Below are 24,999 nucleotides of genomic sequence, written 5' to 3'. Positions count from 1 at the left end.
TGTAGCCAATTTCACTTAGAGTTGAATCAAAAAACAGGCTGAGGCACATTACTTTGCTAATAAACTAAATACAGGGCTGATTGACACTTAAACATGGGAAATAATGGTTTGATGCTCTCTGACAGATTAATAAATTAGGTGGCTTCTCCAATCACATAGAGGGAATTATGATGTCAGTGCTAACATGGGTTTTCTTTACTGAACTGAAAGGAAGAGGGATAGCCCGCCTGGTTATCTGCCTCAGGATTTCTCCATTGCCACTGATCGATTCTCTGTATACCCTTGGTAACATTTTCCACATTCTGGAAAAGATTTCACATAAGAAGATCTATTATCAAGTAACTATAAAAGTGATGTAATGCTGAAGTGCATTTTAAAAAATTAAAAGTATCACTTGCTTCCACATAGAAGACCATAAGACAGATATTTTACAACACAGTGGGGACACTAAATGTCCCCAAAGTATTTTCTAGGAAGACATGAAATTGAGAAAGTTATATATTTTGCACATTAATATTCTTAAACCATGCTCAATTCCTGTGTATGTATACATGTTTAGCCAATATTTTGGGTGATAATATGATATTTTAAGTATTTCTAGGGAAAATACATTATAATTTTCTGTGGCTAAGTAATAATTAAATCATTAAAAGAACATCAGAGTATGTGTCATCATAAGAAATTATCTGAATCAGGTTCTTAAAATAATTCAAATGCTTGACCTATGGAGTACATATGTCCAAGAAGCCCTCAGCAGCCTGCTTGTCCACTGTCCCAGAACCCACGGGAAACCACAGTTGAAGGCGACGTGGAAAGTACACATAAGAATACAGAAGCTGGTAGGAATGTTGTCTTCCTTGGAAGGATTTTCTTGCCATCGTTTGTTCACTGTGAGATTACTCCTGGACGAGTTAAGAGGCACAGGTTTTGCCTTTCTAACACTGATGACCTTAAAAGGACAAAAAGCAAGGGATATTTCGAGGAAAAGGAAACATCCTTTGCCCAAAGGAAAAAAAGTTAAGTAAAAGAGACAAGCTTATGAAGAAACAGAGTGAAACTAAAATTATTTACTGGAGGACAAAAAGGCAAGGGGAGGCCTTGAATTTAAAAGACAGTTCTGACTCTCAGATATATTCTGGTCCTGATGTTCAAATTGTTTTCATGTGTGAAAATAGAAGCATATCCTTCAATACTTACTAAGTGCTTTTTAAAATAGCCTACATGCAAATATATACAGTCTTTGCTTTAAGACATTTATTTTTCTCATCTTGGTGGTGTTTTAGATCCAAGTCTTTCTTCATTCTACATAAGCTACTTCAGTACATATTTATTCTCTGTGTTACTTTTCAACACAACCAATTAATATTAACAAAACGTATGTTTCTCTTGTGGCACTGCTGAGGATAGAAATAAATAATTTCTGTCTTACAGGAATTTACAATCTAGCTGAGGAGTCAACATGTCATCCCTTTGTGAAAGGATTTCTGATGATAGGGCCGTATGTAAGCGCCAAATTAGTAGCAAGTAATAATGTTAGTGGAACAAAGAGAGATAGATAACTGTTTCAGTTATCTGCTGTGGGGCAGCAAACCACTCCAGAATTTAATAACTTAAAACCATAAGCTTTTCAATGGTTTACTTCAGTAACTTGGGATAGACTTACCTGAAGCTGTTTTCCTGATCTCTCTTGGGGTTACTCAGATGTCTATAGATGTCTGGAGACTCAGCTGGAGCTGAATTGTCTAAGGTGGCGTCATTCCCATGCCCAGTGATTGGTGCTGGTTTTGGTGGGCCCACGTGTCTCCAGCAGGCTAGCCTTAGCCTCTTCATATAGTGTGAGTGTTCTAAGACGGCATGAGGGAGAGCTGTAAAGGGCCTCCCTGTAGGCCTAAGCTTGAAAGACACACAGCAACAATTCTCCTGCCTTTTATTGGGTGAAGCAAGTCACTAGCCCTACCCACATTCAAAGGTTGGGGAAATAGAATTCCACCTCTTGGTGCCAAGAGCCACAAATAATTTGTGGCCATTTTTAATCTGTCACATCTCTAAACTTGATTTTTTTATGAACTCAAAACCTGGTCTATTGGATAAGTTGGCCTTGATTTTTTTCACCGGTTTCTCAAATCAACATACCCCAAACCAAATGGGTTAACCTTTTCAACCTGCCCTTGGTGAATGGCCTTTCCCTCTGCTTTGTTAGCGAAGCCAGAAAATCGGAAATTAGTTTTGATTCTTATCTCGTCTTCTCTCTCAGTCACTAGTCTCTTATAATTTCCACATTCATAGTTTCTTTCAGATATTTATTTTTTCTACATCTCTGCTATATTCTAGTGTATTTCTTTATCAAGCCTCATTTGAGATGACCTGATTTTTCTCTGTTTCCAATCTGCATCCAATTTATACTTTCATGGTTATCCCTCTAAATCAAGGCTCTGACTCTGCTGTTCATGTTCTTAAAAATCCTCAGTGATACTCCATTGCTTGTAGAATATCTTTATACTCCTTAGCATACGTAACACTCTGGCCCAAATGCTTCTTTACCACCTCATTTCTTATGCTCTTTCCAGCTTCTGTCTCCCTCGGCCCTCTCATGGGTTCGGCATTGAACTTACCTGCTCTTCCTTAAATGTGCTACGCAGTTTCAAACCTGCTCCTGAGTTGCCTTTTTAAAAAGAAAAAGAAAAAGAATAATTGTCCTTTTTTTTTTTACATCTGTCCACCAAACTTATTCTCATCCTTCCAGACTGAGCACGAAAGTCACTTTCTGTAACGAAATTATGCCAACTACTTTGGGCGGAGTTATATTTGAGTTCTTTACTCTGCTCATACCCTGACCTACTGCTAATAAATGACACACACTGAAGTCATTTCATCTTTGCAGTTTTTTCAGGGTATGAGCTCTGTGAGGGTAGAGAAATTTACTTATTACCATGTTTTAAGAGAGAATATGATAAATGAAGACTGTTCAGTAAGTGCTAAATTGGATTAAAGGGAAAGTTATGAGTCTAGATCAAAGAGGATGGTTTAGAATGGTAGTCCTTTTATACTTTTTTGAGCATAAGTCATAGTAAAACATACATTTAACTTTGTGACTTAGTATACACACATATGTGCACATGAATATGTGTACAAATACATGCTACACACACACACCTACATATATAAAAACAGTACTCACTCTCACTACATACAATAAATTCAAATATTTCCCATTATTTCTCCTGTATTCTATTTATTTCTTAAAATATTGATCCCTGCTCACTAAATTGAGGGATTAATTAAATGACCACAAATGTATCTGAATGTTTGAAAACTACTAATGTAGGGCACCAAAATCATACTTCACTGATGTCATGGTTTTTGCCTAAGGCTGGTCCTAATGGTCTCTTACATATGCTGCAATATCTAATATCATCAAAGGTTTCCTTGGGTGATGGAGATTGTATTCCTAAAATTGTGGCTCCAAGTTGGTTTTAGGACCTAACAGATTCTTAGAAAAGAAAACATGAAATTGCTAGGCATATTATTGAAAATCAAGCTGTATCTTCCATCATTCATGAGAGTCTATCACATTATAAGCAGTTTTGGTAATTAACACAACAGGATTAAGTTTATATTTGACTTAAGTACTGAAGACATATGGTCCTTAAGTTGTAAATAATTCAAACAAGCAATGATTAAATCACTTTCGTCTTTCTCATCTTCTCTCATCTCTTCAGAAATTTTTCGTTGGATTTAAATGTCAGTGTTAGATTTTGGAAAACAAAGCTTCTTTTCCTATGTAAGGACACAAACCCTGCCTCTAAAAAATATGTACCTTTTACCATCTAATTTCACATCAGTTGAATTTGTATCATCATTAATAATAACTAAGATTACTGAGCACTTAACACAAAATAACTCTTTAATATATGATAGAATATTCCAGTATTTAAATAAAATATTTCAATATAATTAATTAACACTGATGTAATTTTTTAAAGTATAACTCTTTTATCCTCAGTTTTTCATGGATACTTCCTTTTACATGGTCAAATTCTTTTCAAATCTAAATTATACATAAAACAATTACCCTATTTATAAGTGCATTTCTATACATTCAAGCTTCTTTCTAAAATGCATTTAATGACATTTAAAAGAAACTACATATATTGGCCTTTTGCCAATTAATCCCTTATAATATGTAAAGATTTTATATTCTTCTATTTAGTCTACACTGACATTGCCTTAGGTTCCTCATATAAGTCATTAAAATAATTGAAAGAGACCTAATTTAGGAAGAGTGTCTTATAGGCTTTCCTGTTAAACAATCATGAATTCTTTATATAAAGAATATCTAGCTTACAGGAATAGTTCCAACTTCGTATAATTTCAGAAATATAAACAAACATTATTTATAAAAGTGATATTATATAACCTGTACCAGTTTTTCTCTTTCATTTGTAAGGCAGATGGACAGCCCAGAACTATAGCCAATTCTGGGGAATGACTCTGGAAGAAGGTTTCAAGTACCGTCTTGGCACCCTGCCGCCTAGCCCCATGCTTCTCAGTATGAATGAAATGACAGTAAGTGTTCTCTCTGTCTGACTCAAGCGTGTGTGTGTTTGTACAGGTATGTTTGTATGTGCATTTAAAGAAATTTTAAATAACTAAAATAGTGGGTTTTGAGCTTTCAGAGTTATAATTTTGTTAGATATAAATAAAAAACCTTTACCAAAATGCTTGTTACCTTCCCTAAACGTTTCACGTGAACTTTGAAGTTCACCAGTGTTCATTAGATAAAGTGTCCTGTCTTCACAAACAGTTGTGTTCCTTTACACTGATCATGATTTCATAGAAATTCCTATTTCTGATTATTGGTTGTTCAGTGACCCAATACTCAAACAAATCATTAGTTGTCCTTGTTTTTCTTTTTTAAGTAAACACAGTTATTTTTTGAATTCATCCAAACAGAGTTGTGCTGCCTTTGGGCTACCCATTATCATACGAGGCCAAGAGAAATGCCAGTGATTGCAGATATGCACACTATGGTGATTCGTAAATTTCCTCAAAATTTCCATTACAGGAATACCTTCAAATTTTGCCGGGTGACCTCACAAACTCCTTCATAAAATTGCTGCATTTCCTACACTCTTAAGCTTCGTACCATCGTATTGGCTTTCCCTTTCATTTTTAGGAGATGGTATCATCCCATAATGGGTATCTTGTATAAAGAGGCTTTTATCTCTCCAGTGTCACAGACCTCTAACTCATAGAGCTGCAGTTTAACCACCAGATGTGTGGTGTCCCAGGCACACATACTTCCCAGTTGAGATGTTGACTGTATTCAAGGCCTAGTTCAAATGCCCAAAGCTGAGCGGTGCTCACAGGTGGTGGGAGTGCAGCCTCTTCTCTTTGCAAGGCAGGCTTTGCATCGTGGCTGCCTGGAAGCGCCCAGTGGCTTGGGAGCCAGCAGGGTTGTTGTTTGCCTTTGGATGAGTTGTAAATCCACAGGTTTCTTGTGAAGCATTTAATGTACTTTGCTTTCCAGAGATGTAATCCCCTGAGTTATTATACCAATTCAAATTGCAGTAGAAGGGTTTGCTAAATTATCAGAAAAGATCATAATAGCTGCCATGTATTGAGGAGATGTGTGGTTAAGCGCTCTTATAAGCACTTTTATACCTTATCTCATCTAATTCCCACAGCAGCTTGATGTAGTGGGTACTATAATTATCCACATTTTAAAGACAAGAAAATTGAGATTGAGAGAGGTTAAGTCACACTGAGATTGGGAAAAGCCACCACAGAATTACTTAAAGTGCAGAGCCAGGGCATCTTAGAACATCTCCCAAAAAGAGTCCCTAGAGTTCCAGTAGAATCAGTTAGCTTTGGTCAATGCATGTTCAAAATAGCAAAAAGCAGAGCTAATTTTATGAAATAATCAGCTTGGATGTACTTTTGGATCTTTCCTAGAACCAGTAAGATATAAAAATCTTTAGAGATGTGGCTTGGATTCATGGTTTTTAGTGACCTAATTATAGGATCAATTGGAAGAATTATTATTTTTTTTGGATGCTTTCTTTTTCGTCTTTATCCCCAACTGGGGAAAAAAAGGAGGAAGAATTATTTAAGAAAATAAATTCACTCCCTTTATAAGGATTGCTCTTTCCCTTTTATTAAGGGCCCAGTCAGCCAAATACCCATTTGGGTGTCTATCTACATTTTCTCTGGATTATTTCTAACCTTTCCTTTTTAGGCTTTAATTTTTGCAACCTGGAATATTTTATATTCTAGAGAATATGAGGTTGTCACTCACCCCAGGATAGAAAAGGAAGTCAAATTCTAATTCGTCATTTATTGGCTGCTAGAGATTTGTTTGCATGGAAGTCTTTGTGGCGATATTTAAATGAAAAATCCTAATGATTGGTACTTTGGGAGAATTAAAATTGCCGAGTGCTATGAATTAGTGTAATATAGTGGCCAGCTTATTCCAGGAAAGCAATAAGGAAAATATGGCTGATCTGTAAGAGTTCCATTACCCACTTATGATGTAAGGCAAGGAAATAGCTTCTTATTTCTAGGGCATAGTCGCTTGAGGACTGAGGGTCTTTCAAAAAGTTTCTGAGTATTAGAGTTGTCCTAATATCTGGAGATATAAGAAAATCAGAAATATAAGACATACTTCCAGGAAGTGAACCAAGTTGAACTAGTTACTACAGAAAGAGGTAAAAAATATGTTAATTTTTAGCCTGGTGACTACATAGAAAATGCCTCAATACATCAACTTGCCTCAGAGTACAGTGATAATGAGTTCTTTTCTTTGTAGGTATGCTTCTGGATAACTTTTTTCTCCTTCCTTTTTTCCAACTTTTTTTTTTTAATACGATTTTCAACATAGGTTGGTCTATGTGTAGAGCTACAGTAGGTAGGCAGTTGCCAAGAGTGGTAATGATTCTGTTGAGGAACTCCACTGCATTCCCATCCCCAAAACATCTTCCTTTCCTTGACCATGTTACCTGGATGAGAGTTGGGGTTCATATAATTCTTTATCTGGGGTGGGAAAGATGAGCCATGAGTCCTTCCTGGTTTCTGGGAAAGCTCTTCCCTTCCCTGGCTGGATTCCTGATTTCATTCCTTGGTTTAAGTCACTATTCCCATAATGTATCTGCTGAACATGAGTTAGAGAAATATCAGTAGGCATTGTACAAAGAGTTCTATGATCATATAGATATGACCTATATAGATTTGTTGAATCTATATGAATTCATTCAGTCCAAATGAATATTTGTAAAGTGTGGTTAGTAACAGTGGAGAGTAGAAAGATGTTGATAGTGGAGGATGAAGAAAAGTTAACTTTAGGGTTTTGGGGAGCCCTTCCTGGATGACAATCCTAGGTGAGGACAGACAAAAAGGAAGCATAAACTTACTATTTTCCCTGCGTACAAGTAGAGCGCATGAGAGGAAGTGAAAAAAAGGGAAAAAAAGAAGGCTGAGAGGGACACTGTTCAGACAATGCAACTCCTTGTTGTGTATGAAGACTTACTTCACCCACATTGGAATGATTATGTCTGGTGTCAGGTCAACAAAAGCTTGCTAGTTGGTGAATGCATGCCTATTTTTTTTTTTTCCTTGAAGGTTTTCTTTTTTGTTTGTTTCAAGTTTTTATTTAAATTCTAGCTAGTTAATAACATATAGTGTAATAGTGATTTCAAGAGTAAAATTTAGTGATTCATCACTTACATATAACATCCAGTTCTCATTACAACAAGTGCCTTCCTTAATGCCCATCACCCACTTAACCCATCCCCAGCCTACCTCCTCTTCATCAACCCTCACTTTCTTCTCTATAATTAAGAGTATCTTATGGTTTGCTTCCTTCTCCTTCCCTGCCCCTTTCCCCCTTTTTTGGAAGGTTTTCTTAGTTTGAGATTGTTCAAAGTGATGTCTTGATTGGACAGTTCTGTTCTAAATGGTTCTACACTAAAAGTGTTAAGAACTATTGGATGAATTAACCATTCTCTGGCACTCCATTGAAACTTTGTATATTGTATGGATAGATTCACAATGGGATTGATTGGGAGCTGGCCATCAGAAGGACTGCAGCTCCCCACAAGAAATTCAAATTCTGCCTATTGAGCATTTTGTCTCCTTAAACTACAAAATAGGATATGGCATGGTTTGACTCTTATTTCAATATTTCTCAACATGTGTTCCATGGACCAGCAATCTTGCAAGCTTAGGAATAAAGGTGTCCTATCTGTGGTCACATAAATTTGTGTAATGGTGCATTATATCTCCCTACTGAAAATTCACACTAGAGCAGAAGTATATTTAGGGGTAAATCAGAACTTTCCTAGTGTCTCAGAAAGAAAACAATGGAGACAACCAATTATTATGACAGTATGCAAACAAACCTGGCATTGACTCTGGTCCTTTTGAGCCAGCAGAAACATCACAGTTGAAGTCTGTTAATAGGCATGTGTGAGTCAGTGTTTTTACCCATGTGGGCACCATTCCACTTACTATGATGAACATGAGCTCTGGAGCCAGTGCACTTGGAGCTCAGTCTGGCTTTTTCACTTATTGCCTCCATTTCATCCTCTGTGCAATGGTGATGGCAGTAAAACCTTGCTTGCTGGGTTGTTAGAAGTCCATGAAATGCTGAAAGAAAAGTGCTTATTATATACCATATTATATACATATATAACAGAAATGTTATCATATACCATATAAAGTTGTTTTTTCTCCCTTGGATTAATCTTGGGAGAATAGTAGGGTCAATTCCCTACTATTACTTATTACTAATTTAGTAAGAACTAAATTATCAAAAACTTCATCACTTGAGATTTTTATTTCATAAAGAAAGGTATAGCTCTGGATTTATTGGCCCTGATGGAGTTTACATATTTCTGGTGAACCTGAAAGTTCTTCTACTATGCTCCTAAATCAAATCAAATCAAATCAAATCAAGTCATATCATATCAAGTCTAATCTAATCAAATCAACAGCTTTGTACCTGAATGTTTTTCCAGACATAATGTTCAAGTGATTTTGAATTTGGGAGATAACTTTAAGAAGCTTCACTGTGTTCTATCCTATTATAAATATTGCAAATATTTTGAATGAAAAATACTATTTTCAAACAAATGGGGAAATTAAGAGCTCACTTCTATACTTGTCTCAGCTAAAAATTTTTTTAAAAAATAGTTTTGTTGTTGTTGATTCCCCAGGGAGAACAATGAAGTGAACAAAGTTGTTACAGATATTTTAAAAATTTTTTCATCAACCTTATAGCTTAGTAGTATAACATCTTTTCCCAGTTGTCACCCAATATGAATGATTTTGGTGTGTTTTAGTTGGAATTACTGACACAGGAAGAATAATGTCTTTATGGTTTGTTGGAAGTTAAAGTAAAATATTTTATGTATTATATAATAACTTTTAAAGCCACCAATCATTGAGATGAGAAATGAAAATTTAGTTGTCTGAATACTTGATCATTGTCTAGATAATATTCAGTATTGACAGACTGGATTTCTTTCTTTTTTAAAAAAAATTATTTATTTATTTGAGAGAGAGCACAAGTGGCAGGGAGGGGGTGAAGGAGAAGCAGATTCCCCACTTAGCAGGGAACCCAACGATGTGCGGCTCAATCCCGGGATCCTGGGATCATGACCTGAGCTGAAGGCAGATCCAGGTACCCCTGGATTTATTTCTATTGTCATTAGTTATAATAGGAGGAATTTGTTTTTTTCCTTTCTGAAGTATATTTCAATGATAGCAAGTACTGAGGGATGAAAAGTACCCTTGGAAAAAATCAGAGGGAATATTACCAAGTGTAGTTTGTTACCCTCCATAGGCTACTGAAATTTTTTATTTGATTAAAAGTAATCTACTTGACTCCAAATATGTTTGTCACCTTTGTAAAAAGAAGCCTCTGTAAAAAATGAAACACTAACTAGAAAAGTGAAGGACACAGTTATATGGTTTGGTACTTTATATATTATGAAACAAAAATGACCATTTTCCCCATAAAAGTGATATTTAGCTCCCACATACATGAACACAGGCAAATGGCATCAGGCTTGAATAATAACTTTATAAAATGCAGGTGCCAATGATGCTGCATAAGAGGGGCACAGCCAGATGTCATGGTGGAGCCTGTTTAAGCGTATATTTTCCTTACTTCATCTCAGAATCTTCTCATCTATGTAGATAAAGAGTGAGGGATAGATTAGGATGCCAGTTCTTACTGTCTCTGAATTAAGTCTTAAAATTCAAAGAGCATTAAAGCATATGCTTATGCCTCCATTCCCTCCTTCCCAGAATGGAACCCCACACCCTTTGAGAAACCTTAGAAAATACATAACCTGCCTCACTCCTTATTCAGCTTAACTTGTGGCAGAATGAGCTCGTGGCAGTGTCTTATCTCCATGTCGGTTTTTGAGTTTATAGTTCTCAGTTTTATTTTTCTGTACTAGTTGCAATCTGGTGCATAACACTGTGATATAATTGAACATGACTTGAACAACATCGCGGGGCTGAATTGATCACCACAAGGCAAATCTCCAAAAAGAAATGTAAAAATTTATTTTTTTCCCTCTCTGTGAATAAATATTTGGGGCTGTGAAAAAGTAGATTCCTGAGGTGATTTGGTGTGTTGATAGAACAAGCACCTGTTCTCTGGGTTATTCCCAAACCTGGGTTATCTAGTCTAGACTATGGTTCTTCCCAGAGCATGTTCCAGGAAACAGTAGTCCTTTGATCTGCTTCACAATCAAAAGGATGTGAAATGAAATGAAATAAGATGAAATAAAATACTTGGCATTGGGTCATGAACATTTAAAACCATGAATATGATTTCCACTTCCTGGAGTCTCACAACACTTAGGTAGCTTGTAAAAAAGTATTGCAGTGAGGACAAAAATCTATTTAATTTTCAAAACCAGTGTTTTTCAGAACTGTTAGATTAATCAACTCCTTCTTTTGTAATTATCTGTTACAATTCCCGCGGAACTAGTGTTCTAAGAAACTCATTTGAGGATATATCATAGTTCATCAATTTCTAGATGCTTATTGTCTTCACTTTTTTATGCCTCTAGAATTGGGATGCTTTTTATATTTAATGATGTCCTGGCTTCAATGAAATATGGTATTTCCCTAGCAAATTTAATATCAGATATGTATGCTATTTTAGTTATGATTAGGCTCATCTGAGAGAGACAAAAATTCAAAATGACAGTGGCTTAAATAACATAGGAATTGGTCTACCACCAACAAATCTGGAGATGGGTGGTCCTCCATTAGAATTATACTCCATGGTGTTGGAGACCCAGACTTCTTCCTTCTTGTTGTTCTGTTTTCCAGTCTTTATATCCAAGGTCATATCGTGGTTCAAAAAGGCTGCTCCATGTCTATCCGTAGCAGGAAAATAATTTCTGCTAGCAGTAATATAAAAGAAAATCAATAAAAAGGAATAAAAGTGAAGTGCCATTTGTCTCTTAAAGAAAGTTCTCAGAAACTGCCAATAACATTTCGGCTTATATCCCAGAGTCCAGTACTTAGTAAGGTGGCAACACATAGTAGTGAAGGGGGACTAGGGAATGTGGTCATTTTTTCCAAGCTGCATGTGATGAGCTAAAATTGTTATTTCTATGAATAAAGGGAAATCCTATGAAAAGGGAGGATTAAAAAAATTAGCACTACCTGCCATAGTATGATCATAAAATATTGATATTTATAGTTAATTTGGCAAATTACCCTATAAATAGAAACTAGAGAAATATCCAAGATAATCCTTCCAGAGTTAAAAACATGAAGACAAATATCATTGAAGATGAAAAATTCATTTTGCCATTTGCAACCAGAAAATTAGCCCTATCCTCTCTAATATCAAATAGTTTAGAAGAAATTTCTTGGTATTCATGGCCTTGGATTGTGAAGGACAGAACAGAATGATATTCTCTGTTGCCTTCTTTTGATTCTCAGGTCACTCTGATTATCCAAATTTAAGTGGAGGAAAGTGCAGCCAGAAATAGGGGCAGTCACTCACATGGTGGATATTGTGGAGATATGGGCTCAGAGTAAGAATGTCCAGAATGTCCAGAATTTGACTAGAGTGTTCTCAAGCTGCTCTGTGATTATGTTTGCATTACTCTTTCAGAGATTTTGATTCAATTAAATGCAGGAAATACTGTAAAAAATTCTCCAGTGTTCACCATTGCCTTTAAATTTATATTCGCAATATTTTTTAAACTCTAATTTTAAATAGAAATATTGAAGCAGGGAGACTGTTCAAATTTAACCTCAAATTTGACTAATGTTAATTTGGAAATACAACTAGATTATGACTGAAACTTTTTCAGCATTACAGTTGAAAGAATTAAAAATGCCCATATGCCACTGTGTAAGTCCTTTTTAAAATAAAAGCCACTGTCACTTCCAAATTTCTGTCACTATCAGCTGATACTCTTGATTCTTTTGCTTTATTAAGGTATCCTTTGACACACACACACACAAAGTATGTGTTGAAGCCAAACTTGTGTTACCAGTTCCTAAAAGCTATTATTCTTTGATGCTTACCTTTATTTATAAGCCCTTAAAAACACTCTTACTTTACAGGAGCATGCAATAATTATGGAATAATGGGATATAAGATTTGCTCTTTGTTTATTACATCAGATTATCTGATATCATAAGGCGAATAAAATTGCAACATGGTATGTACCTGTTGATCTTCAAATCCTATGGGTTTATTTTTAGGAAAAGCAATATTAAATAAGTGATAAAAATTCTGAAAGATCCAAGAGGTGATCTTTTTGAATTGGATCTGGCTTAGTGGGTTGGTAAGTATGTTTTCAATAAAAATGCCATTTTGCTTGTTATTTCTCTATTGTCTTATCTTATTGAGAAGGATTAACCGTTAGTATTTTTTTAAGCAATAAATCATAAAAACAACAAAAGCAGACTGGTATTTATAATTTAATTTAATGTGCCTAAGGGAGAAAAACACTTTTTTAAGGGATGAAACCCACCAGTTAGATCTATATTTCCTCAACATTATGAGATATTTATTGAATACCTCCTATGTGCAAAGCATTCTGGTAGGTTTGGGCATATGGAAGTCAAATTCTAAATAACTCAACCAGGCTGAAATGTGTTTGATGTAATAGTTATATCTTTATTGCTTCAATAGTGTAGAAGGAAAATATCCTATCTATTTTATTGAATTATAAAGTAATAAAGAAACAACCAGCACTGCACCTGTTTTTCTGGAAACTTGAGACCACTTAGTACTACAAATTTTTAAAAGCACATTGATAAGGCAATGACAATAAAATTGGAAGGTATTAGTAATTAATAAGATAGGTGTATTTCCATTGCAGTTAGAAAGATTCCTTTGGAGAGTGAATCTATCTCTCTGGAACTATCTATTCAGAGCAGTCAATTTATTCTGCTCCAACTCTAGGTTTCTGCAGTGTGGTTAGTCTAATGGCATAAAGATTTAACATCACTTGGATTTCCATGATACTGCTCTTAAAGTATCATGCAGGCACTCTACTGTGATCTGCTTGACATTTTCTGTACTCTTCTTCCATCATCTAAATAGCAGTGTTTTTAGTAATGGAACTCAGGATTTAATAACTTTCTTATTGGGTGATAATAGTTTCTTTAAATCAAAACTGAATTCTCTCATTAAAATTCAAATTTATAAATATTTTGGAGGGATACCTTTTCAAGCTGACATGTAAATTACAAATCTTCCTTTAGTCTCTGAAGCAATTATATACTTGTCAGAAGTAATTTTGTTTGAAAGATACTGGATCAGTAGCCCAACTTGTTTAATGGAATGCATCATCATAATATTTTTAAATAGATAAAATTTTAGCTTTTATAGACATTTTACTTTTGTTGCAAAATATCGATGTATTTCTGATAAAGTAAGGAAATGATAGATGGAGCTTAGTGTTAAGAATTCTAAAACCTGGATCTGGTTGCAGGGGTATTTCTTATTTAACCTTAGCATGTCATTTAATTTTTAGAAGTTTGTCTCCTCATTCATAAAATAGAGTAAATAATATTTGCCATGATTACACAACATAGAGCTATTGAGAAGATAAAATATTGAGAAAAAAAATTGAAAACTTTAAAACACTCTCAAAAATGATGTATGTGAATGTGTGTGTATAAGTGACAAAAATTAATAAACAAAATCCTTATTTGGGTTGAGTCCTTATTATTTATGGAAGTGAAAGTTATCACTCTTTAGAAAAGTCCGGGAAAAAAATAGGGTATTGTGTTTGAGATCTTCTTTGAGTGACTTGAACAGAGCAAGGTCCATAACATTTAATTTACCTTCTTGGAAAGACAGCAGCTGAAACGGACTCTGTCAGGACTTGAACGTGGTTCTCTGAAGACATAATGGTATTGTACATTTGGCATTCCACACTTTCAGAAGCCCTTTTTGATCTTCAAGTATCTTATAAATATCAAACAATTCATCCCAGTTTTGTTTCCTCATGGCCAGTGTAAAATTGGTGCTCTTTGGGCCTCTGAGTATAGTAATGCATAGTTGCCACAGAGGCATTGTTTTAAAATCAACTTCATACAGAATCACACTCTCTAACATAAGGGACATAAAAGTAAATGTTATTTCTGGAGCCAAATTTAAATAACACCATGTCTTCTTACATATGGGTGACCCCAACTCTGATTCAAGATGATGGAAACATTGGCTAAAATTATTGCACTGTATGGTAACCCAGAATAAATTCTACATCTTGTTCTTATGATTTTGCTCTGTGTTAAGATTCCCTGCATTGAATTATTTTTAAACATATATGAAATAGAAATCCTACACTACTAATACTTTTCAAGGATGTCATTCAGGAAACATGAATGTATGAAATTAAAAAAATAATGATAATGTTATAAAAGATCATGGCATTTTCTTATAATGGTTACTGGGATACCTTTGAAGAAATCTGACATCTGCCTCTCTTCCTTAGGCTTCTTTACCTGAAACAACTGATCTTCCAGAGTTTTTTGTTGCTTCTTATAAATGGCCTGGATGGACTCATGGCCCATTGGATCAAAAAAATTGTGCTGCATCATGGGCATTTTCTACTGCAAGTAATAAAGTCATTTTAGTTACTTCCTTATGATTCTCCCTTTAAGTCAAGATTCTGGGACAGTAATTAAAAGATTTTGAAATTCAGAATATTTAAATATTAACATTTGGCCGATTAAAATAAAATTGTATTCAGAGCAGAGAAAGCAGCCTGAACATTATATAAAAATCCATTTTCACTCTGAAAATTGGTCTTGATTTTTAGGGTGTAATTTAAAATGGCAAATAAATCAAAAGAGCAACAAAGAAAAGTTGCCAAAATTTGTTTGTCCTTTGAGAGTTAAGGCCAGATGATAAGAAGAGTATAACGTATGTCTTTACTCATAATATTATCTGTAATACTAATATGAACTTACACATACTTACATGATTCTTATATTCTTTTCTCTTTATAAATTTTCAAAAATATACCTTATTATTAAACTACTTTGATGTAAAGAAACACTTCAGAACAAGATAATAATGGATTAAATGGGTTTTATCATTTTAGGTGAAAGCAAATTTGTAGCTTTTGACTCCAAAGTTATGAGTAGCTTCCAAATTAGTATTGCTGTTACTTCAAAAGTGTAAGGAATATTACTTTTATAATTACTTTCATATAAGTTCACAGGTCCAATAAATCAATACTCAGGTTAATCTTAAGATTTGGTCTCTAAATTAAATTATATTCCAGCAAATAACCTAACATGATGTTGATTGGCTACTATCAAAGATCTGCACACAACTATGTTCTAGGCTCTGAAGGTAATTCCAAGAGTGCTCAGAATTCTAAAGTCTTAGCACAGAAAGCATTGTAAAATAGGGACATAGATTCGCAGAGAAGCCAGCTCTGAAGGGTGATACTATTTTGGACAGAAAAGTACTGATATAATTGTCCAAATATCATTGCTTCATAGTATCAGCTAGTTTGGTCTAGAAATGATACCTTTGGCCAAGCTTACCTCTGGAATCGCTTTATCTATTAAGCCTACACTACTTCCTACTCCTCTAAAACAAATATTTTCTGGATTTCTGATATTTGTCCTCACTTACTAGCAATCCACACGGGGGACCTGTTTGAGCCTTGTTTCACGTGGGTAGGGAGATATTTAAGCAGATAAATCATTTGTCATTTTATGTTTATGTGGTTAATGTATTACACCTCTTAGGTGATATATAAGAATTTTGCTTTAAATTGAAGTTAGACCAGTATTTCTGAAGATGTCTTAGGAAAGATGTTGCTGGTTAAATAGTGAGAGTAACTTGCTAGCCTGATTTGGATGGTGTACTTTGGTATCCCCAGGACACAGTCCCACTGATGGCCTCAGCCCAGGGCCATGTCTGGATTTGTCCACCTACCTAATTCACCAAAACACCAGAAAGAGGGTTTTCAACACTACTGAGGTTTCAGATGACATGGTTTTATATTCAGGCTTAGGCCATTTTTTTCTGAGTGTGTTAAGCAAAGAAAAGAATAAACTAGGTTCTTTTAAAGATCCAGATAATTACGTCGAAAGTAATAGTTAAAATAAGAAAAAAATGTTTTTCAAAGAAGCTAAAAGATATTAAATGGAGTAAAGAAGACATTTGAAAATATACATATATAAAACAATAGTTATGCAGCCAAATACAATTCAAGGACGATGTCAGAAGCTGAAGAGTTGAAAGAGTTTGAAATGGGGGGTGAGTGATGCATGTCAGGGGCAAATGTAGAGATAGAATAAATAAGCAGGGGAAATGGTAGAGTGTGTCTCAGAGGTAAAGGCCAATAACAGTTTTCAAAAGGAGGGTGGGAAACAATTCGCTGAGCTGAGTCATTCTTAAGTATTTCAAGTGAATTTGGATTAAACACTCACTGAGATTCAGAAATGTCTGAGAAGAACATGTGTCCCATTGGAATTTAAAATATTTATCCTTGAGTTGAAATCTACAGATTCATGGGCCTGGGAGGGATCTTAGACGTCAAATTTTTCAAGCCTTTAGTTTTATAGAAGAGTTACAAGTAGATAAAATGACTTATCCTATCTCAGAAATGATCCTGGAAGCCAGGTTACTGATTCCTTGACTGCTGTTGTTCCAAGTGGTTTTTGAACTAGAGAATAGTTACACTAACATTTTCCAAATTTACATTGGATTCTGAACCATTGTACTGAAAGTCAAAACATCAAAAATTTTCTATTTTCTTCTATGAAAGAGGGAGTTAATTTCTTGAGACTAGCAGAGGTCATAGTAGAATGTCATTTACTCTTATGAAATATATCCCCACACAGTAAGAGGTGGGAATCGAGAAGGAAGTAGGTTATAGACTGAACAGATATTGAGCATTTAAAATGTGCCAAAATTGCACTACAGAATTGTAAATATGCTGTAGTTACATAAAAACCCTGTACATACAGAAATATATATGTAATGAATTATTTAAAAATGAATTTTAGAATAATTCTAAATTAGCACCTTGAGAAGTTCCAGTATACAGACAATTTTGATGGGCAAAAGCTATAACTTATTCTGAGATTGGATGAATAAAAGAAAGTTTACGACTTTGTTGCCTTTAAATAAAAGTAGCTAAGTTGAAATACCAAGAACAAACTATTCCAGCCATTCAACAACAACAAAAATTTGTACCAAAATTTTCCCATGATCTCATCATTCATATCAAAAAGATAACACAAATAGTTTTCTGCTACTGGTGGATTAATTTCCCTAGTTTATTATTCTGTGATGGTAGCATTGTGACTCTTGTTCATTATTATAATTTCTAGTGCTTAGTACAGTGCCTGTCACCTCATAGGCAGCCAATAAATATGTGCTGGGAAAAGGAATGAGCTGATTAACAACAACCATGGGAATTTTATATTGTTATAAATTTATACCAGGTATGAACAAAGTGAATTCCATGTCTATGTAATAAGATTAGGATCATGATTTTCAAAATATTATGAGGATAGATATGTGCTATGTTGTTTTTAGATATTTTATAAGATTCATGTTAGTATAGATTAGCTTATGAATGGTTTTCAGAGTGGTTAACCTCAATACTGGTTTAAAGACCAAGGACTCAGTTTATTCCAATATATCAGATTAACATGGATGAATTTCCAGTTGGTATTTCTATGATAAGTTTTTTCCGATTTCCTCCATTTAGTTGTACTCACTTCAAAAGTTATATATTTATCCATGACTATATGTGAGGTATAGGAGTAGTTACAAATGTAAATGAGATATGATTCTTGCCCTCGAGGAGTTTCACTTGACAGATTTCTTAATGAAAAATTCATAAGTGTATAGAACATGAAAGGAACAAGGGACTAGAAAAGTCTTTGAAGTTGATAAGACAATTGAGCAATACCAAAATTAGATAAAAATTATGACTGAAATTATGACCCAGTTAACTTTGCTGGAATACAGAGATATATTAATGACATTCTTTTTAATTTTAAATTACATTAAGTTCTGAAGACTAGGATTCAAAAAAAAGGGCTATGTAAATTATTAAAAATGTCATGTGCCACTTGAATATTAATGAGTATTCTATTTGAAACAGGTGTGGCAGCTGACCGGATAGCAATTCAGTCGAAAGGTCGATACACAGCCAATCTATCCCCTCAAAATTTGATCTCCTGCTGTGCCAAGAACCAACATGGATGCAATAGTGGAAGCATCGATAGGGCTTGGTGGTTCCTGAGAAAACGTGGGTAAATAGCTGCCCAACATGTGTTTCTAGGATTCTTATAAGTTCTGTTTGGGGTCAATAAGGACAAAAATAAATTGCAAGATTTTTACTGAAAATATATATATGCTACATCTAGATAAATGTGTGCCTTACATTTAAATATACACTATATTTGGTATCTACTAAGATTATATGCTATTGGAAGCAATTATTTGAAGAATGTATACATTCCTCACTAAATTAATGGAAAGACTCAAGTAAGCATTGTCTTCTTGTTGCTCTGAGCTAAATGGCCCTACTGAGTCTCAATGGGAATAGAGTAGTTGATATTGCTGATACCTTTGCTGAGTCTTTCAGTTACTCAGGTAGATGGATAATGCCAGGCAAAAATTAGATTAAGAATGAGATGAATAAAATAAAGAATTTATAGTTGCCTCAACTTATCAACATCATTAAGTGTCACTGCCCCATTTGATGGGAAAAGGCAGGCTGTATTTCCTTACTCTCATGTAGTCTGATACCTACTGCATCCTCATATCTACTGTAAGAGCTAGTCTACTTAAAAGCTAAGTTATTTGGGTAAGGAAACTGCAGCTGATAACTAGTAGTATACATATGTACTGCTCCCCTATCCTTTTATCATCCACTGAGTCCTCTTGGTTTGCTATAGAACAGTCAGGTGCTATGAAAGCATGGATGTCAGATATTGATGCATGGCAACAAATTTCTTTAAAAAAATTTCATACATTTTGCTTAATAACATAGTGCTTAAAATGAACAACTTGGGCTGATACCTTCCTGGTATAGTAGTGCTTGGTTGGCTTCTGTTTTGTGCTATGACAAAAATTAATACCTTTTAGAAACTTAGAAATATAAATTAACATTGAGACCCAACTAAATCTTACTGTGTTGATTTGCTTAGATTACCATAACATAATCCCATAGACTGGGGAGCTTAAACAACAGACCTTTATATCCCACAGTTCTGAAGGCTGAGAAGTGAAAGATCAAGATATTAGCTGATTTAGTCCTCGTGAGAGCCCTCTTCTCATGTGCTGTCTGTTGTGTCCTCACGTGGCAGAAAGAGAGTTCTCGTATCTCTTCCCCTTCTTATAAGAACATTAATGCCAGTGTGAGGACCGCACCTTTATCACCTCATTTAAAACGAATTATCTCTCAAACGCCCCTCCGAACACCGTCACATACGGCGTTGGGGGGTTCAACACATGAATTTTGGGTGACACAATTCAATCAATGGCACTCATTATCCCAAAGCAGTATGTTTAATGCAAGAATTTTTTGAAGTGTTTATAGTCTTTAGTGGCTTTGCTTCCATCACACTCCTTGCTCAGATTCTCTTACTCTGTTTAACACTATTGAATATTTCTGAAGCAATCTTATTGGGTACTCCCATGGCCAGTTCAAATTGAATATATATAAAGTGAATTTTATGGTTTATTTTCCTTATAATCTTCTTCTATGTTCAATAAATTACATTAGTTTTGGTACCAAATAATTTGTACTGTTCTATGTTCAGTTTCAAAATCAGAAATCAAAATTGTTTTGTGTCTGATAACTTTCTACTCTATTAACATTTAACACTATCTTATTGTATAGTATTTCTCCCAAAATATCATGAACCATAGAAACATAATAATTGAAATCTTATGAGGAGATATTTATTAACTCAATAAAATGTAAAAGTAAAACCAAGAACAAAACAGCCTTAATTATAAAACTTACATAATTGATCAAAATACCCATCTCAACATAATAAAATTGTTTCCTTTTTCACATTAAACTTGGCTTTTCTACATTATAATTATAGATGCAGGATGAAGTACTTCCCCTATTAATATTACCACAGATTTTATTGACAATCACTTTTCATCTTTAGGAAATTCTGTGCTGTCAATAAATTATTTATTAAAATGGATTGAAATGAGACTTTTAAAATTATAATAAAAATGAAGGGGCAGGGAAGAGTATAATGTTTTGAACTGGTATGTTGGAATTAATTCACATTTTGAAAGTTACACATGTAAGCAGTCAGGAAAATTTATAAATTTTCAGTAAAATTGCACATAGGATATTATGGCATTTTCCTAAATATTATTTCCTTACTTATTCCTCATAGACTGGTATCCCATGCATGCTACCCACTTTTCAAGGACCAAAATGCTACCAATTATGGCTGCGCCATGGCAAGTAGATCTGATGGGCGGGGAAAACGGCATGCCACAAAGCCATGTCCCAACAACATCGAGAAATCGAACAGGATCTACCAATGTTCTCCTCCATACAGAGTCTCCTCCAACGTAAGTCTAAATGGAAAGAATTAACAATGGTTAACTTTCTCAGAAAGATAGAGTTCTACTGTTATTTAAACGATTTAAAAGCTATTATATTCTAAAACAATGCTAGTTTTCAGATATAATTTTTTATATTCTTAAAGTGTCCATTAAAGACTCTCAGATTTCCGAGCTTTGTAATATTAGCAGCATGAATGATTATATGATATATATTTGCATACTCGACAAATAAAAGCTAAATCAGACCTTTTTTCACTGACTTTTTGGTGGTAGTAGCTCATTGTGTCAATCCTTTGCCTTAGTCCACAAAATAATTGAAGTAGACATAGCCATAACGGGAAAATGACTCCCTTAGAGTCTAGTTTTTCATGTTGAAAGCCTGGACAAATTTTATTCCATCATATCAGTGTTACCCAGACCTCACTTTCAGTGAATATCTGAACCTTGAGTGGCTTTCAGTTACCTCCAGAATTCGGTTTAGTATTCTTACCATGGCATATAGGTCTTCTGTGATTTGGCTCTGATCTACTGCCTTTACAGACTTTTGTCCTGCCTGCATATGCCCCTCCACCTGCTGCAAATGCTCCTGACAAACAGGACTACTGGTCTGCTCCCTAGATATATCATGATCTCTCATGCTTCTCTACTTAGCCAGGTGATGATTCCTCTGACCCATGTGGTTATCCCACCTATTTCCATCTGGTAGAATCCAACACATGGGTGAAGGCCCACGTCAAAACTTCATCTTCTCTGTGACCTTTTCTTGACTCCTACATGGGATTACTTTTCTTTTTCATTTGCATCCCTGGGAACTTTGTGCTTATCTCTGTAATAGAACTTATTACATCATAATGCAATTAGTTGTGCTACTGTATGTCTACTCTACCAAAATGTGAATTCCTTGAGGACAGGTACAGGGTCAATATTTGTTTCTGTTCTAGTTTTTGGTATACTCTGTGATCAATGCACGTATATGAACAAATGAAAAAATGAATGGCTTGCCTTTTAACTAAGGGCTGATCACACAGTGGGTGACAACATAGGAATATTTATATACTATAGCCACCCCGAGGAACCTCACTAAACAATCATCTGGGGTTCTGGTAATCAAAAGAATGGAGATGACACAAGTCTCCACTGATAAAACATAGTTAATTATTTTTTATTTGTGACCAGAAAAAGTTATTATTTTATTTCCTCTTCATTCCAAAATTATTACCGGTGGTAAAAGTCAATGAAACAAATGGGTGCATCTTGTCTTTAGCAACTTGATCAATGTGGTGTTTCACATGAGTATTTCAAGGCATGATTAAGAGTAAATTATAAGTGGTCAAGGCACATTGGATTGTATAATTCTTAAAATGATGATACAGCACCTAACATTATACACCAAACAATAGGTTTGGTCTGATAATAGGTATAGGTAGGTAACAGATCTGATATAGATACCAATAGAAAATAGGTCTGATAACAATGTTCATTGATAACTTTTCCTTCTAGGAAACTGAGATCATGAAAGAAATCATGCAAAATGGACCAGTACAAGGTAAGCTTGAGTGAAATATGGTTGTGTCTTATTTATTTCTTTAATAAACAGTATTACCTTTTAATTCATGCAAAAGGAACTTAATAAAAGAAAATTTTTACTTTTAGAGTGTTCATAAAGGTTCAGCAGTTTCTAAGATCAGTGCAATTATAGGATATATGTTTACCTAATACCTTCATTATCTGCCATTTTATTTTAAGAAGATAGACACATTCATAAATTGAATTCCTAAATATTAATAACACATTTGATGAAAGTCTGCTAAGTCTTTCCAAAAGTGATCATGGGCCAAGCCGACAGTCAAACATGGAATGCTAAGTAGTGGAGCTCATTTAATTATTCAGTCTATACTTAAGGACCACACATAGTATTAGAAATTTCCTCACTGTCATTTTAAAGGGATTAGGTAATGGATTGAAAACAAATCAAGCTTTAGCAGTGGAAAAAAATCTAAATATTTTCCTTTTTCCATAAACTCAAAATAAATTAAATAAGTCAGTGTGATTCTTGTGTTTTATAAAATGCCTTTTATTTTGATCAATTTTGTATTTGTGTTATGGATAGTAAATTAGCAGTAAATAAGAAAATAATATACCGACTTTACATTGACTTTCATTTTTAATATATCATCTCTGATATGTAGTTCCTCTGCTTCCCTATTGAATTTTATTTTGTACCACTGCAATGGATGAAGAAGATAAGTTCATAGAGTATATCTCCTGTACTAAACATTGCCTTGAAGAGCATGGAAGAACAGACCCAGCGAGGCCTAAAATGGAAATTCAGGTTGTGAACATGTGAAGGCCCAAAATGTATTATCAGTGCAGTGGAATGAACCAAATCAACTTAAATTAGCCAAAATTAAATGTAACACATTTGATATATACCTAAGGAATTATTGGCCAGCATCTACTTTTGCTTTTCTGAGCGCTGACCTAATTAGTTCTGGTTCAACCTCTAGCAGAAACCATGGATTTTCAAGTTGTGTTGGAATATTTTTATTGATCATTATCACCACTTAACATTTATCGAGAAACTAGAGCTTACACTAAACATGTCCTGAATTGAATTCTAAAAATCCTGGGACCTTAAACAAAACACAAACAAATGAAGAGAATTTTTTCCTTGTAATTATGTAATTTTCATTGGCTGTTATAAGACTGGGGCAGTCATGTAATTTACATTCATGCTTCAATAAGTTAAGTTTGTGTGACAATTTTAAAGGAGCAAAGGTGTTGTAAGTCAAGGCTGAATTCAAAATTCCACCTTTGGCATTTTCTACTTAAATGACTTTGGGCAAGTTATTTAAGCTCTCTGAATCTTCAAGTCATTGTAGTACTGTTTCAAGTTTCTCTCTTTCTTTGAGTCAGAAGAAATTTGGATATAATTCTTTAAAATTGAGAGCCCGGGAGGTTTATTTTATGGTCAAGTACTTAAATGTTCATGAATTTCACATAATAAATCAAAAATAATAAAAAGTAAGAATCACAGTAAGAATCAAAGATAAACATTTTAAAATAGTAAAGTTGAAATCCAAATTATTCAACACATGTGTCAAGAACGTACCTTCTGCCAGCCTGAGCCAGGAGCAGGAGATAGAACTGCAATCAAGGTGGGCTCCATCTTGCCCATAGCCTTGTTATAATGCTGTGTAATATGTTTGCTGAAGCTTTCCAAAAGTAAAATTGCACTACAGTAACTTATGTAGTTAATCTTTATGGGTTCATCAAGTCTGTTTTGGTGTCAGAAACTGAAGCAAGGAGCCACCGTCAAGTTAATTGTTATGGTCTCTCTCCCATGCTTCTTCAGTTGGTAACGTTTCTCAGCAATGAAGTGTATATTTTATTCCTGATGCTTAGGGAGAGTTGAAAAGAGCTTAAGGGGTAAATGGTTCTATAGAGGAGAAAAACCACTAGCAGTATCTTCACATTTATACGAGTGCTGGTTGACTCATCTTGCTGTAGATGCAACTTGTTTGTCTGCACAGTGTTGCCTGGGCTAACATACGGCATTTTCTCCTCTCTCAGTACAAAATAATGTAAAAGGCAATGGGATGCTGGATAAATAACATGGTGTGCATTCTTCTAAAATCTGTAGAATTAGAAATAAGTTTAGGTGCTGAAAAGAAAACAAAACAAGGTCTGCGTAAAGTACAGTTATATAAATTCTTAAAATCCTATGGGAATGTATTTTATTTTATTTATTTATTTTTGGGGAGATGTATTTTAAAGTAGATAAAGAAGACTTAACCTCTTTTGAGAATATTTAAAGAGCATCAGAAAAGGCATGAAACATTAAAAAAGGAAATAAAAGGTGGAACATTAAAAAGTTATATATGACTTTGGAATAGAAGCCTCATTTTAGGATCTATCAAATG

The 24,999-nt window shown here is 34.5% G+C and overlaps 1 protein-coding gene across 2 annotated transcripts in view; it reads left to right on the top strand.

The window, feature by feature from the left end:
* The window catches only part of TINAG (tubulointerstitial nephritis antigen), an 88,766-nt gene that overhangs the window by 9,049 nt on the left and 54,718 nt on the right, over positions 1-24,999 (top strand). Inside the window, exons 4-8 of one of the 2 annotated variants that reach the window (XM_088024347.1) lie at positions 4,452-4,566; positions 14,991-15,112; positions 18,631-18,786; positions 20,902-21,082; positions 22,577-22,622. In XM_088024347.1, the coding sequence (XP_087880473.1) occupies positions 4,452-4,566; positions 14,991-15,112; positions 18,631-18,786; positions 20,902-21,082; positions 22,577-22,622 (620 nt within the window). Of the gene's footprint in view, positions 1-4,451; positions 4,567-14,990; positions 15,115-18,630; positions 18,787-20,901; positions 21,083-22,576; positions 22,623-24,999 lie in introns of both variants that reach the window. The other variant, XM_028097845.2, reaches the window with a different exon arrangement.

This window comes from Eumetopias jubatus, unplaced genomic scaffold (genome assembly GCF_037043125.1).
Source record: "Eumetopias jubatus isolate StellerSeaLion01/CBP00866 unplaced genomic scaffold, mEumJub1_p1.0 scaffold_6, whole genome shotgun sequence".
Classification (NCBI taxonomy): domain Eukaryota; kingdom Metazoa; phylum Chordata; class Mammalia; order Carnivora; family Otariidae; genus Eumetopias; species Eumetopias jubatus.
This window is presented reverse-complemented; position numbering and strand designations above follow the sequence as displayed.